Below are 16,248 nucleotides of genomic sequence, written 5' to 3'. Positions count from 1 at the left end.
TACAGAAATTCATTTCGCCGCAGCTTTGAGAAAGAGGATTTTTCTCTCCCCTAGAAAGCACAACTATTTAAAGCTTAGCGCAATAGTTTGGAGGCTGAAGTCCTCCAAGCTGATCTAGATCTGAGCGCACAACTGAGATTACTGCCAACCAGGCATCCCTATCACCAAAAAGCAGCTCGCCGGTGCTATAAACTAATTTTCCTTCATGCGGCTCTTTTTTCCCCTCCGTGCATTTCCCATTTCTGCATTCAACTCCCAGCGCACGCAACGGGCGCCCGGTTACCTTATCGGCGAAGTGCAGGACGATGAAGGAGGTGTTGGACATCCGAGGCTTCTGGAAGTGCTGGCTGCTGGCATGCCGGTCATACAGCTTCTGCGCCCAGTTCTGGTCGGTGCCTTTGGGAACCTGGACGGGCAGAAAAACGGACCAAAAAGTCATGGTCAGGCATGTGAAGGAGGTGCAGGGAGGTTTTCGAGGAAGCCTCCTTGTGGGCTTCCTGTAGTCTGCATGGGCTACAGAAATATTTGAGAAACAAAGTCCACCTCCCAGTTCTGGAAGCCTGTGCTATTTTATTTTCATGTACATTCTTGACAAACACACTAAAATTTTGTTTGCAGTGAAAAACACCCAAATGCTGGTTCTGCTCCAACCGCCAGAGTTGGAGAAGTATTTTTGCACTTAAGTTACATTAGTTGCTCAGGTACCAACATTACTCTTTTAATCCAATTTTTGGTGACCGAATAGTTTTGTGAACTGCCACCTGAGACAACGTGCAAGAGGCTCTGTTTTATTTCATTTAAAATAATAATGATAGTAAAAGGATAATTTTAAAATACTAAAGCTACAAAAATAATAAAGTGATAATTCTTAAGAAACTCTGCCTCTCAGCAGGCTTGGGGTGGGGTCCCTTGGATCCCAAACACAGGACACATTAACCCCAGCTGCACAGAGGGTTGGGACTTCAGAGCCACACACCTGCCCTACCGCAGCCGAACGATTCTCATGTCCCCCTCCCATGCATCCAGCCTCCTGTGCCACGAATCTCCCGGATGCCAACCCTCTTTCTCCATCCTATTTACACTGAAATCAGGGCGCAAGCCCTACATGGAGCTGCCCTTGAAAGGATTTGGCCATGGTACACCCAGATATCAGGTATTGCCCAAGACGTTGCTTTGGTAGGATGGGGCAGAGAGCAGAGAAATCCTAAATCCTGCAACGACTGAAAAACCAACCTCACAGCACTATCTGTGCAGCAGGGGAATGGGCTACTTTTCATAAATCAGCAGTTTTAAGGAGAGCCTGAGCTTACCTTCCTACCCAGAACCTCCAGTTTTTACCCACTAGATAATTGTAAACTTTTAAAGTTAATGCAATATACTGCCAAGATCGGGGGAAGAAAAAAAAAAGAATTTTGGCTTTGTTTTATTATTTTGTAAGCATGTATAGCTGCATAGCAGCATGTAACAGAATCACAGAATCACATAACAGTATGTTGTAACTTCTGATACTCCTACGATTACACTTCCCATAAGGACTAATTTTTTTTTAGGGTATGCTTAGGTCCCTCTCTGCTAACCAGCCAAAAACACCAAAGGTTTCCAAAAAACATAAGGGCATTTGAGGAAAGCAGCATGGCTGTAAATATCTGTTCTTTTGTACTTTTTCCAGCGCAAAAAGCTTTCCGCAAAGCAAAATTCTTGAAAACCAAAGGAAACCAGGAGTGAAGTTGTCACACTCGAGGGCTGGGGACCACAGCTGATGGGGTTCATGCCCACCCCTCCTGCCTGCCTGGCAGGGGTGGGAAAGGCATGGGCTGGTGGACCCTCCGTCACGGCTTCCCGTGACAGGACCACAATGGTGACGCACGCACCTAATTTTTAACACAAAATGGCTGACTGGATTATTTAGGCTAGAAAAAGAGAAGAGTCAGAAGAAAGGTGTTAGGCAGTATTTAAAATTAGACAGGACAAAGCCTAGAAACCACAGAACAATTGTGCAGAGTCAGGAAAAGCTCTGGATCACCCATCAGGCCTTTACATAGCCCTTTATATGAAAAGTGACAGAGGAAACAGGGGCAGCAAACAGTAAGAAGGAAAACTTGAGACTGATGAGGAATATTTCTTTAAGCTGCTCTGAAACAGCCTTTGATTTCATGGCAGCAAGCCAAAACATGCCAGAAGGGTTCTGGGCCCAAGGACGAGCAGCTCCTGCCCACCCTCCTTAACTGGAAGAAGTGGCTGAATTAAGTGCAGGAGCCACTCTTGCAAGCCGTGCTATCCCAGAAGTATTTTATATTTTACAGTTGTAAGTGTAACCGGTTATGGATACACACAGAAATAACACAAACTATATATAAATATTAAAAGGCATTTATTTATGCAACTATATACCTGTTTTATTTATGCAAGATAGACATGCATATTTAAACTATGGAGTTATACAAATGCAGACGGGTTTCTTTTTCACCTGTAAATATGAAGTGTAACGGATGTGAACACCCTCTCTGGAACGATCAGTAGGTCTCTCCTGTCCGGGACAGAGCCGTGGGTGCAGAGCAGGAGTGCCACAGCCACCTGAGCCACCTCACTTATCCTGACCAGCTCTCTCCTAGGACATCCACTTTGCTGAAAAACCTGCTTATCTCAGAGTTGAGCTTCAAAGGGCAGCGCTGCTGCCTCCCAGAAAGAGGGTTTCGCCGCACCTACGCCTGCTCCCTGCGCCCCGTTGTGCAGCCGGGGTATTTTTAGCTGCCTGAGAAGCAGATAGGGACAAAGTCCTGGAGATAAAAACTAACAGGGCCATTATCTGTACTTTTATAACAGCTTTTGGTATTGGCTTGGCAGTTTAAGGCCTTTAGACCCACTGAGAAAGTTATTTACAGACTATCTTATCAGTGCAAGACTGGGAAGAGGAAAACCGACTGCCTTGCAAGTATTGTACGGAAACCTCTAAAAAGGTAAAACCTCAGACCAGTAATTTCACAAGGTCACTGCTTCTGCTCGTCTGTCCTCACTGTCCCTCCATCCATCACTCTACATAAAATCAGTCAGGTAGCGTAATCTCGGCCAGCGTCACCTCCCATCTCCATACACAGTCCTCTGAGCTGCCAGGAGCTACTGCAACCAAAATCAAACCTACCCAGCACAGCCAGGGTCAGCCCCCAGGCTCAAGTCCACCGCTTTTGCATCAGAAGCGTCCCAGGGTCAAGAACCCACCACGACCACCAGAGACTGGAGATATTTGGAGCTGCTTGGACTAAAGGGGTGAGATTCCCTCCACCATCACCTCCAACAGAAGGCCAATTAACTGGATAAAAGCAATAAAGGTCCATTCAAACCTAATGATCTAGAAGTCAACCCTCTGAAAACACAGCAGGAGCTATTTGCACCTTCTTTTCTCATTATCACTCTAATATAAGTTAAAGCCTGAAAAGAGCCCGGGCTTCCTCCATGCTCTGCAGACACATTCCACTGCAAGTGATGTGCCTGACTTTAAAGTCATAAAAGCTGACAGCATGACGTAGGCAAGGTTATTCTGCCGTCAGATTAGCCGGTCTGCCCGAAAGGAAAGCCCAGAGGTCCAACCAGGAGCAGGAGCAGAAATCTCCCTGGACAGGACAGTGTGGCACAGGAAGGTGACATGCTGACTTCTCATGTTCAAAAAACTAACAAATCCAGACAAGGAAAACAGATTTGCTCGGATACCCAAGTTCAGAGAGATGCACAGAGACAAGTGGGATTGAAAGCCAGTCTGCTAGAAGCAGACTTCAGTGTTTCTGGCCCTTGACAGAAGGACACGGGAAAGGTTAAAGAGCATCTTTTGAACAGCGTTAGAAAATGCATTTGGCACATTAACAGCATAACACAACGGCAACGTGCCATAGAACACTAAACAGATCCATGAAAGAGTTTAGGAACATGAGAAAACTCACGGGTTTGGTTAAACACATCCTCCTTCAGCAGCCTCAGGGTCACATTGCTCCTCAGCAGAAAGAATTTCACTAAGATCCATAATAAATCTTGTACAACAATGCCATGACTGACACACCAACCCTTCCAACCAGCCCGTTCTTGATCAAATCCATGATAATGAGAAATTTTTTTAATTAATTTTTCTATTCCCACTCCCACCCCGACAGCATAGGCAAAAGCAAGAAAGCAGCCAGGCAGCAGGACACCTTATGGAGAAACTGGATATCCACAGCAACTTCAGACTGTACTCCTGAATGACATTTGGGGAGTGTATGGAAGATATCCAGCGCTCACACAGAGCAAGCAGTTTCAGCCTGAAAATCAGGACACCTCATCCAGCTTTGATGAAGAGACAGCACTGCATTTCTTCAAGAATTTTCAGTTTTCTCTAAGGATAATTTAAGTCCCTTGAAAAATCAACCCCCGCTGGCTCCTCCTCTCCAGAGCACTGAAGCTGCTCTTCACGTGTCCCTCCAACCGCAAAATCTTGCGAGTCTTCCTAGGAAGTCTGCTGTCCCCTCTGCCAAAGTCATTGCCTTTACAAGGCCAACCATGCACTAAAGCATTCCCAGATATCCAAGGAAGTCTTCCACATGCCCCCCAACTTCCCACAACTGGATTTTCAGGAGACAGCCTCCCTCCTTATAATGCTTGTCTCTTCTGATGAGCTCAACATTGGTCTCCTTGCTCTCCTTAAGGACTCTGCTCTTATCTCAGATTATTTCCCACCACCACTGTTGGCCTTATGGGGACTCCCTCCACATTTCACAGCTCACCAGCAGGGAGGTTCTCCTGGACGCCCTTCTCCCCTTTCCCTCCTCTTCAGGCTCAGCAGTTGGTGATACTGCAGTTCAATGTTGCGCCTGTCACAGTGGCCTTGGTTTCTGGCCAAGGCCATTTCTGTGCATGGGGCATGAACTCTTGCTGTTCCTCTGGCATCTTTTTAGGCCAAAGCAAAATAAGTAGGTACTAAAAGCTCCACGTCTGGGCAGGTAACACTCCAGCGCAGAAAATGAGGAAAATGCTCTTTGAGGACTCCAAGGTCACTTAGCAGAGGACATAAGGTCACTGTCCTGTGGAGATTATAAAGCTCACTGGGCAGTCCAAGGACATAACTGATGGCTGGACCAAATGACCTCCAGAAACCACCTCCAACCTTAAGAATTCTACAACAGCTTCCAACTCCTAAGACCTCAAAGCTGTTTAAAAACCCCCAAACCCAAACATATCCTAAAGCCCTCTTTTTCTGAGCTAGGGATTTTATTGTTTGCTTCCGTGACACAGGTTTAGTCCTTAAAACTCCAATCTTGGTTCGAGAGCCCTCGCTTTCATTGCCGAGTCCCATTTCAATTCTGTCAGGTCCCCTTCTTCTCTAAACAGCGACAAGACTCTCATTACACACCGAAGGTCTACGACCTTCATTAGCCGAACTGCTTCAGCATGTCCCCAACCACCCCCCCCCACCCTCACATTAAAGATTAAAAAAAAAATAAATCCATACTGTGAAGTGAGAACGTTAGCGACGAACCCTCCGCCTTTGCGCTAATGTTTCATTATGTTGCCAGGACCCCCCTGATGCCTTTTCAAGTCCCAGAGTATATTTATCTGCCATTGTACGTGCTAACGAGATGAGTTGCAATTACTCTATTGTGGTCCCACACCCGGCTCTCCCTGAGAGGTGAAACGCTGCTGCTGGTGATGCGGGGGTGAAGGTTTTAATCCATAAAGCAGGGCTTTCAGTTGACAGGCTTTGCTGAAATTTTCATAAAGCTGGAGAACGCTTGCAGGTTATTATAAAAGAGCTGATTAGAGGGCTCATAATAAGGGCCTGTGACTAATGACAGCATTCCCCACTGACAGGTAAATACCCAGATAACTAGCATTTGATGTGGGGGGGAATAGATCTTATGTTCCAGGTTTTTGGTCAAAAAAAAGCACAGATGGAAAAAAGTAGTACCAGGCAGATCTACAGCAAAGTTGCCCATATTGCTGTTGTTGCATAGGAGTTGCTCCTCATGCAACATCTCACGCGATGTCACCAGCAGCAACCAGCACCAGGTGCTTCAGAGAGGAGCAAAGGGCATTGTCAGCCAACACGGCACGAGGGAAAGTTGTCTTATGGTCTTCACAACGCCCAGGAGCTGGTTTGAGCCTGAAGAATTTAACAGGCTTAATAGCGCAGAGACCAAATTAAATGGGTGCTGAATATCAAGCAAATAATCTGACGACCTTCTGAGTCAGCACCGGCTAAGATGCTATTTCAAGGGCATCAAATCAAGTGTAATTTATTTTCATTTTTAAGGAGTATTCCTGAAACTGGATTTGGAAAGGACAAAGTCCCAACTCGGGCTCATTGCAAAAAAGATAGCCGGAGACTGTCTGTACCCCAGATGAGAGCTGAAGCTTGTGGGACGTGCAGGTTGGGACAGCCTCATCATGCCTGGGAAGGCAGCCGTGTCACATGGAGAGCGGCAGCCACTTGACAGGTCACCTCACTTCCAGACAAGTCATACATCTCCTTAAATCCCAACAGGGACACTAGTCTAAATAATGGATCCAAAACCTTTCCCTCTGATGCAACATGACACTTCCTTCTACCCTCAGGCCGCTGGATCTGTCCCATACCCACAGATCCAACAAGAATTCGTGGTGTCCTTCCCATCACCTTGCCTATCCTCGTGAGGGGCCACTTCCCTGCTTCAGCTCTCCCACCACACCTTGCCTCACCTTCCCTGCACTCTCTCAAAACTCTCAAAAAGCCCTTCCACAATCAGTAAGACATGTCCTTGCCCAGAATATACCAAGTCTCGATGGAAACTCTTCCCAAAGACAATGTGTTGATCACACCACAGCAGAACCAGTCTGAGGCTGCACAAGGCAGCCACTTCCAGCAGGAAGGCAGCCATCATCCCCTTCCAACAGGCTGTTCTCAGCATTAAAAATGCTTATTTCATGGTTGAATCTAACTTCAATTTCTAGCTATTGCATGCTAGGGAATTTTTTTATCAAAGGGTCTGAAAACCCTCCCACTGACTATCACAAGCACTCATCTGCAGCGCTCAAGTTTCTTTATCCTCAGTCGCACAATGTTTTATAGCTGTGATCTAACAACACCTTCTCCAGTATTTCCTCATCATCATCGCTGTGCAGACAACAGAACTGGAAGAGATACAGGCTGCTCTGGCCAGTGTAGGAGCCCTTTTCATCATGGCATCACACTGAGCTCTCATGTTGAGAAGACCATACCTAAAGACTCTGGACTTTCCGAAGACCTTCAAAACAGGCATCCCAACTTCCCAAGAAAATCTCCCATCTTATATTTCTTGTTCCTAGATATATTTGATAATTCATGAATGAACAAGGAGTGAGGGAACAAGGAATCCGACCTTTCTTATGGATTCTCATGAAGTTTGGGGTTCTGGCCTTTCTTCTCAACTTTTAAGCAAGATTTAATTTAGGCTGATATGAGAGAGAGGGGGTAAAAGACAGCAAACTACTCTCCCAACATTACAAACACCTGAAGCCTGTACACTAAATGCAATTGACTTTACCCCAAACAGCTATCACAAGAGGACTCAGGTTTCCCTTGAGGCAGGGAAGAACTCTAGCTCCTGGATAACACTGAAGAAATCAAAAGTCATAAGCAATGGTTATCCCTAAGTACAGCCAGGCCAGAAACACGAGCTCTGGCAACACATGGTGAGATCAGGTACCCAGGCTGGTAGCAAACATCTGCTAAGGAAGCTCTGAATGGTCCTAAAGTAAAGCAAATGTCAATAGCCTACCCTAGACATGAGCATGCCAGCAATGCAGGTGAAAGGAGATGTTTACCCTCTTACAAGCTACCACAGGTCAAAGCCCATTCTTTAACCTTTTATAAAAATAAAAATGCCAGCAAAAAGGTGGGTGGTCCTCTTTACCTTGCACTCTTCATCCAGTAGGTCCAAGATACCAAGTTTCGCCTCTATAAGGTCTATGCAGGGCTGGTTATCATAGAAGTCGATGAGAGTCCAAGGGATTCCCTCCTTCATGTACTCTTCTTGTTCCAGCTTAAACACATGCTGAGAGTGGAAAAACAGCAGAGTTACTGACCATGACCCGAGCCAGCACAGCACCAGCCCCTTCCCTGGTCACCCACTTGTCCCCGCTGGAGTAACGTATTCCCTCAGCACATCCAGAAGCCATAGAAGCTTTAGGCGCCCTCACATACAGCTTTGTACAGGCTCTGCCATTTACACAACCTAGCTTCTGGCAAGGAAAGTAAAGCATTACACTAGGAAACCATGGGGCAGGAAAAAAAATGGCTTTAAATGACTTTCACTAGAACATGACTGAAGCTGTCACTAGATCTATGTGGAAGCCATATGTTGAAACAGCAATGACATCTATCTCCTGGGCTGAGAAAAAATCCCTCTCTCCTTTAGTGCTCTGCTGATTAAACAGGTTCACAAGCTGGGAGCCAAGCCAGGGCTGAGCACGTGTGACCCCATCTGCGAGCAGAGCTTCATAAAGAGCACCCATTGCCCTAGAAGGGATATCGGCAGCAATATCTGACTGACTCGGGAACACTTGTGTTGCAGATTCTTATTAAAAAAAAAAAAAATTCTTTGCATGGCTTATATATCTCACACCTCTGTCCAAGCAGATAAATAGTCCCTGGCTATTTCTGAGATACTCTAAGCATATTAAAAATGATTTTTCAAATGCACTTTTTTCTTCAAAGATGGCTTTTTAAAATCTCTTCAAACATGTCATCTCAAGAGTTTGAATTTATAAGCTTCAGAAGTGATAGTTGGACATACTAAGAAAGATATGAATAGTGCAAATACAATCCATAATTTACTTTTCATTTTTAGCTGATGTGATCTGATGCATTGGATATACTGCAAATGTTCATGTCCACGCATATGATACGGTTTCAACGTGCCAAACTACTTCACAATACTTAGCTGCTTAAATTTAACAAGTTTTCCCTTGTATCCTGAAATTAACAGTAGTTTTTTCCCCTGCTTACAACAAAAGCAGAAGACAACCCCTTACTGCTTTCATTTCCAGTGCAGGTAAGTGCTTGGATCTAATAAAACAGAAGCAGCTCAGGTTTTTGTCAGGCATGTCCAAGTGAAAAATCAGGAGAGGGTCCAATCCTGGATTTAAGACAGAGTTTTTGTTGGAGAGGTTTAAGCCACACTTAATGGGCAGGTTTCCACCCATGCTATGTCTCACGCTGGAAATCAGGACTCAGCACAACACCATCAAGGTTTCTGTTTAGGATTGAAACTACGCCAAAAAAACAAAAAAACAAACTATCTCCTTATTCAAAACCATCAGTGAACCTTTGCATAAACCATTTGCAAACCTTCTTCCAATATCAAGCTTATAAATCAACCATGCAACATTTTCAGCTTTCTATGAATTTTTAGTGCAATTGCAATGCACAGTCGTTGCCCAGGAGAGATGGTGTCCCAAGGACTACATTCCTGCTGGCCATGTGATCTGCCCAGGCTGCAGGTAAATGCCATTAAGCAGAAGCCAGACATACAAGAACCCCTCTAAGTTTTATGGCACGTTTCCAAGCTGACCTTACCGAATTGAACTGCTGCTGGAGCTTTTCATTGGCATAGTTGATACAAAACTGTTCAAAGCTATTCACTTCAAAAGTTTCAAACCTGCAAAGCAATGAATAAATCAGCATTAAGCGGTGCTTTGCCTGAAAATCTACTTTTCCCTGTAACGGGAACATCAGGTTACTCAACCGCCTCTTTGCATTCCTCCTATCCCAGATCTACACTTTATTCCTCGTTCCCCAAACTGTCTGTCTGTCCTTGCCACAACTCAAGGGATTCAAGAGGTCTCTTCTGCTATGCATGAACGAGATATTCAGCACAACTGCAGCTTCCTGCCCATCAGGAAGCAGGGCTGAGACGAGAAATATAACAGCCTCTCTCAGGGAAAAATATTATGAAATATTAAGTCCAAATATATTCACTGCAAAAGTGATGGAGAAACAGTAGCTGCTATCTTAAAAGACCCAAGACAGTATTTTTAATGCAATTCAATAGAGCAGAAGAAGGTATTAAATTCATAATTATAGCCTCTGTATTGCATCCCTGATAGTACAAAAATTAGATAAAAGACATCAGCAAGCGAGTTCTTGGAGGCAGAGGGAAAAATGGTGCTTTCAGCTCCAATTCCAACACGTTCCTTAGAGGGAGCTTGGTGTTGGTCTCGGGTGATCCCCCTCTTCACCAGAGCTTCCAAAGCTCCCCTCACAGAAATATCATCCCCCCTCCACCGGCCACTGGCTAACTCCAAACAGAGCCCCAAACTGGCTTCCTAGCCACAATTCAAAACGAAAAAATATGCAGTTTAAATAACACAAACTACAGGCAAGCGGCAGACAGCAGCGGAGCCCCCGGGGCAGTCGGGGCTGAAGCATGCGATGACCAGGGACAGGCACAGGGAGGCTTGCTCTTAAAAAAACAAAGGACATTTTTCATCTACCACAGGGAATTATATTATTTATATTTCTATTTTTAAGGCATAATTGGAAGGGGGAGGAAAAAAAGTCTTTGACACATGACTGTAAGGATTAAACTAAGGGAAGAGGTTGCAAGGCTCCCTGTGCTTAACGAATAAGCTGCTGTAATGATAAATTTGCAGCAAAATAATTGCTTGGGTTATAGGTGCTGTAGGAGCTGTCAGAACAGTCTTAAAGCGCTAAACAAATGAAGCCCTTTTTCCACTCCAAAATCAGTATTTCTAGTACTTTCTGAGGACTACCTGGCTGTTGCAAGGTCCTGCCCCTGGGTCGGGGCAACCCCCAGTATCAGCCCAGGCTGGGGGTGAAGGGGTGGAGAGCAGCCCTGCCGAGAGGGACTTGGGGGTCCTGGGGGATGAAAAGCTGGACACGAGCCGGCAATGTGCGCTCCCAGCCCAGAAGCCAACCGTGTCCTGGGCTGCCCCCAAAGCCACGTGGCCAGCAGGGCGAGGGGGGGGATTCTGCCCCTCTGCCCTGCTCTGGGGAGACCCCCCTGCAGGGCTGCGTCCAGCTCTGGAGCCCTCGGCACAGGAGAGACATGGACCTGCTGGAGCGGGGCCAGAGGAGGCCCCAGCAACGCTCCGAGGGCTGGAACCCCTCTGCTGGGAGGACAGGCTGGGAGAGCTGGGGGGGTTCAGCCTGGAGCAGAGAAGGCTCCGGGGAGACCTTACTGCAGCTGCCAGGGCTGAGAGGGGCTGAGGAGAAAGATGGGGACAGGCTTTTTAGCAGGGCCTGTTGCAACAGGACAAGGGGTGATGGTTTTAAACTAAAAGAGGGCAGATTCAGACTAGATAGAAGGAAGAAATTTTTCACGCTGAGGGAGGTGAACCCCTGGCCCAGGCTGCCCAGAGAGGTGGTCGATGCCCCATCCCTGGAAACATCCCAGGTCAGGCTGGACGGGGCTCTGAGCAACCTGCTCTGGTTGCAGATGTCCCTGCTCACTGCAGGGGGGTTGGACTAGATGACCTTGAAAGGTCCCTTCCCACCCAAACCATCCTGTTATTCTGCTCTATTCTATGATTCTATTGTTATCCAGGTGATGCAGTTACTCCCCAGTTATTGGCAGGTGGTAATGCCCTCACCATACAAAAATGCCTCATCCCTTAGGGAAAGGCAACACAAAAATGCAAAAGGAAAAGGGGGGAAAACCTGGGAGAAAACCCGGGACCAGCTCTCTCTCCACCTGCCCTGGGGCTGGCATTGCCGCTGGAGCAGCCCCTGCTGAGCAGAGGATGCTCAATCCCTCCCCATTCCAGGATCCGAGCTTTGCAATCTTTAATGCAGCAAAATCTGATGCCTGGAACCAATGAATGTTTATATTAAACATGTGGCCAGAGCCTCAGTGATGAACATGTCCTTGAAGAGCTCCTGCTGTGCTTTATCTTGATTGCACAGCCACTACACCAAGGTCAGCGCCTCCAGCTCTTGCAACCAAAGGGTCTCCTTGGAAATACCAACTCCTGGAGGTTCACAATCAGAGCAGCAGGGCAAGAAAAGATTTTAATTAAAACAGAGAGGGAGAGGCACAGCGAGCTAGGTGGAAAAATGCAATGAGAGGAGGGGTACCAGAGGAAAAGAGCCGAGTGGAAACTCTTTTTCCACTTCAGAGACACCAGATGTGATTTATGAACCTCTCAGTGAGTGCCGGCCGGGGCAGAGCAGCTGTACACCACCAACTCCAAGGGAGATTTCATGAAGTTGCTAAATTAAGGGACTCTGCCAGTGCAATTTGCTAATTGATGGAGCAGCTTGGTCACCAGCTCCATACGTGCCCTCACTAGGAGGTCATGCCTGCACTAAGTGCCTGTGCTGAGATGGCATCGGAATGGGAAAAGCAAACCAATACCTGTTTTGTTTCTATCCATTTCAGTGCCTATATCCTGGTGCAAAAAATAAACACATTCATCCCTCCAACCCATCACCGTGGCTCCTGGGGAGGCACACCCCGGCTTGGGGACAGCTCTCATGAGTAGATGTCGGGGGGCAAACGCTGCATTTTGGCTCTTCTCCTGTTCCCTATTCTGCTGTGCGACTGGTATCTCCTGGATCCGCTGCAGCACTGGCGTTTATACTAAAATATTTAAAGTTCATAGGTAACTCCAGCATACAGCTGGCTGCCTGGGTGCTCACAGTTTCCCTTCACATGGCAAACAGAGGGAAAACAAGCTGTGCCCGCCGAGTCCAGGAATGCCACGTGAATCCACTCTTCAGCTACCATAGCAAACGACACACTTCTAATAAATACGTCAAAGTTTTTAATGCTGCACCCTCTCACCCCAATACTAACCGAGACTTAAGGATGCAGAGCTGAGCATTAGAGAATTAGGAGACAAACCCCAGAGCCTCTGCACCCTCAGTTTGGACCCTCTCCCTAGAAATCCCACCCATGAGGAGAGTCTTCACCCAAGAGCACCAGGACAGAGGTGCTCTTGGGATGTCAGGGATGTGCGAGGGAGGCTGCATGCAGGCTCCCTGCCTTTCCAGCTTAATCCCTTTTCCAGAGGAAAAGGAAAAACAACGGACATTTGGGAAAAAAAAATTTCCAGTATTTGGCAGAATGCATTAAAACTCCCAAATAATCTGAGTGTTTAGGGAACCAAACCGTTTCAAGGACTGCAGAGACTCAGGTTGCCAGCACCCCAAGTCCCTGCATTGTTAATTACTCAGCATTTAGACAGCAATACCCAATTCTGAAAGGGATTTACAGCCTCTTTAGGAGACTGGACTCACACATGAGTGTTATAGCCCGGAGTGCAGACACTTGTCCCCTACAAACCTGCCTCTTTTGATAGGACCTGCAGGTCTCTGTGGAAAAAAACCTGCTGTACCCTGCAGTGACACCACTGCTGTAAAAGCATCAGCTGCCCCACACCCTGGACGTGACGCACAGGAGACCTGGGGCTAAGCGAGGTTTTTCTTCCACGCTAACAGGTTTTCAAGTCCAGCTTAATCTTTCATGAGCGTTATCCTCAAGTCTCCTTTTATTCAGATTTCTGAAAGACTGTGTCTGATTTTGTAACTCGGATGTCCAGCTTTCTGCTTTGACACACTATCACCCACAAAGCTCCATCTCAAAGCTTTATTTTTCATGTTCCAGCCTGCAGAAATCTCTGTTTGCATGGGCACTGATGTGAAACAGCTTTTCCATCTCATACAGTCTTCGAACAAGACTGCACCAATCCCATCTGTTTACTTAAGATGTTCCAGGTGCTGTGCTATATACCTAGAAGAGCCCAGACACTTGCAAACCTCTGACAGCAACCTCACCATCTCAAATCATCCCATTAAAATTCCAAATCAAAGAGGACTGCCCTCTTTGCATACTTGGTACGAGTGTTCCTGCAAACCTTGCCATATGGCAGCAGCTGCTGATGGAGATAAGCAGGCAGTAGGCTAAGCCAATGCTCCAGCACTGACTTCTGGCATCTTCTCTGCTGCCATGGCTATCCAGCAGATGTTAAAATCAACAACCCAAACACCAGTAGCTGTAGAAACCCCATGGGAGTTTTTATACACAAGATCCAATTCCAGTAACGGTATTGGTATTCTAGGCCATAACAGCTTTCTGCAGCTGACCCAGAACCACTGCAGCAGGACTTCATTCTGAACTTCAGGTTCGTCTAGATCTGACAGACCTTACGAGGACTCTGCCATTACACGAGATTTGGGATTGAGCAAGGACAGCAACAGCACTGGGTCAGGAAGCAGCTACAACTCGTCCATCCCACCTCGGAAACAGGAGCAACCAAGCGTCTCAGCAGGTCACTGCTGTCCCACCCGCCTTGTCCTTGCTCCCCAAGGAGAAAGAAAAGGGATGGTGTTGAAAGAGAGGAGAGGAAAACCACCAACCCAGAAGACGGCTTTCCTTTTCCACCCCACAACTGACATAACTCCTTCCTTTCTCCTCCATCTTCTGCTTCTTTGCAGCACTTCAGCTAAAATGAAGTCTTCACATGCAACTCTCGCATCCCTTTTCTACCAGCACTCACGTGCCAGGTCGACAGATTGGACAGTAACCGGTACCCAGTCCGAATTTAAAGCAGCTCATTGCCCCTGAGGTTGCAGGCTGCAAGCTTTGCCTGCGGTTATGCCAGAGCTTTTTGCACCTTACCCCCACACTGCAGGTTCCCAACGTCCTCCAAAGCTCTCGCTGCACAAGAGACCTGCGGCAGCGGTTTCACAGCTGAAGAGGGAGTTTCGTCAAACCCCACAGCAACCCAAGCACAGTTTTCGGTCTCTACATCTCCACCTTTACACCTAGCTCATCTTTAAACTCGATGCTTTAAACAGAAATCCCAAGTGGGAACCGCATGGAAGGTAAATCCCAAAAGCCAGCCCTCAGCTGGATCTGCATGCACTGTTTCAGGGTCAGGGTTGCACAGTCCAAGGGAGGATGAAAACTGCAAACCACACACGACTGCGCTTTTTTGCATTCCTTTCTATTATTCGCACCCCCTGCCACAAGCCAAGGTCAAGCATGCACGGCCAGAAGGGCGAGACAAATTAGGAAGGTCTAATTTAACAGGCTTAAAAGCAGAAAGCGTGCCTACCCGTAGATATCGAGCACGCCGATGAAGGAGTGCTGCTTCACGGTGGTGTGCAGGGCCTTGTTGATGTGCTGCACGATCCAGTTGAAGAGCTGGGCGTAGATGTGCTTGGCCAGGGCGTTCCTAGCATTCACCACTTGCTGCATGGACATGTTCTTCACGTAGGTCTCGGCCGTGGTGACGAGCTTGCGATGGCAAAGCCAGTGCTGCATCTGGCTGTGCTCCACGCCCAGCAAGCCGCAGAAGTTGTTCAAGTGCTCGTCCTCGCTCTAGGGGTAACAAGAAGCAAAGTCAGCAGGTGGTGACATTCCAAAACTGGGGTTTTAACACCAGGTTCCTAGATCAGTGCAACTGACTAGCAGCGTTTCATGCCTATCCAGGGAAATACCCTGTATCTCTGTGGCTGATAGGAAACAGAAAAGTGATAAGCACTCATCCAGTTACGCTAGTCTTCATGGACATGGACGAAACGGCTCACACAGGGCTCTGGATGGTGGTACACCCTATGGCTTTCCTCTGTTCTGGCTATCCTCAAGGCCTTGGACTTCATGAAGAGCAGACTTCCACGGTGATTGCCAACAGGAAAGAGCACTCGCCACTCTACTCCTCCATGAGCTGCAGCTACCACGCTCCTTCACAGCAAACCTGAAGAAGCCTCAAGTTAAAGCTTAGGTACGCCATTACACCCTGCCTTCTACAAACTAACCCCATTTTGAATAACAAAGTTGCAAAATGAGCATTACCAGAAGGGCTTGTGTTTTGCATAATCAATAAAACGAAACGTGAACTTCATTTTCTCTGGTGCATTGTGTGTTTTCCCCCCTCAAACTACAACAAGGCAGTTCTGAGTCTCTCTCATGCTGAGATAGCGGGCACTGCCTTTTGGACAATGAGAAATCAATTCCCCTTTCCTTAGTGAAATAACACATATCTAAAGGAAGTAAATCGTTTCCAGTTAGATACATGCTCGCGTAGAAGCTGGAAGGGTTTGGGGATGGAGAAAAAAACGACGTTTTAAAAGACCGCTAGGATGGTTTTTTTGCTCTGATATCTTTTTGACTGTGGATTCAAAGTCATAACAGGATTGATTTAATACTCTGCAATTACATCTGAAGGTAATTAAACAACATGAACTCCGTTACAGAACTCAACATTGTAAGAGCAGACCACTCTTACATATCCATGTTGCCA

The 16,248-nt window shown here is 46.8% G+C and overlaps 1 protein-coding gene across 1 annotated transcript in view; it reads right to left on the bottom strand.

Annotated features, from left to right (window-relative positions):
* Positions 1 to 16,248, bottom strand: part of LOC309415844 (unconventional myosin-Vb-like) — a gene marked incomplete at its 3' end in the record, with an annotated part of 151,388 nt that overhangs the window by 70,930 nt on the left and 64,210 nt on the right. The window contains exons 10-13 of the mRNA XM_082013501.1: positions 15,061 to 15,326; positions 9,557 to 9,638; positions 7,893 to 8,033; positions 284 to 406 (exon numbers count right to left, since the gene is read on the bottom strand). Coding sequence (XP_081869627.1) covers positions 284 to 406; positions 7,893 to 8,033; positions 9,557 to 9,638; positions 15,061 to 15,326 — 612 coding nt within the window. The remainder of the gene's footprint in view (positions 1 to 283; positions 407 to 7,892; positions 8,034 to 9,556; positions 9,639 to 15,060; positions 15,327 to 16,248) is intronic.

This window comes from Phaethon aethereus, assembly GCF_964289735.1.
Source record: "Phaethon aethereus genome assembly, chromosome: Z".
NCBI lineage: Eukaryota > Metazoa > Chordata > Aves > Phaethontiformes > Phaethontidae > Phaethon > Phaethon aethereus.
Note: the sequence above shows the minus strand (reverse complement) of the source record. Positions and strands in the feature narration are given on the sequence as shown.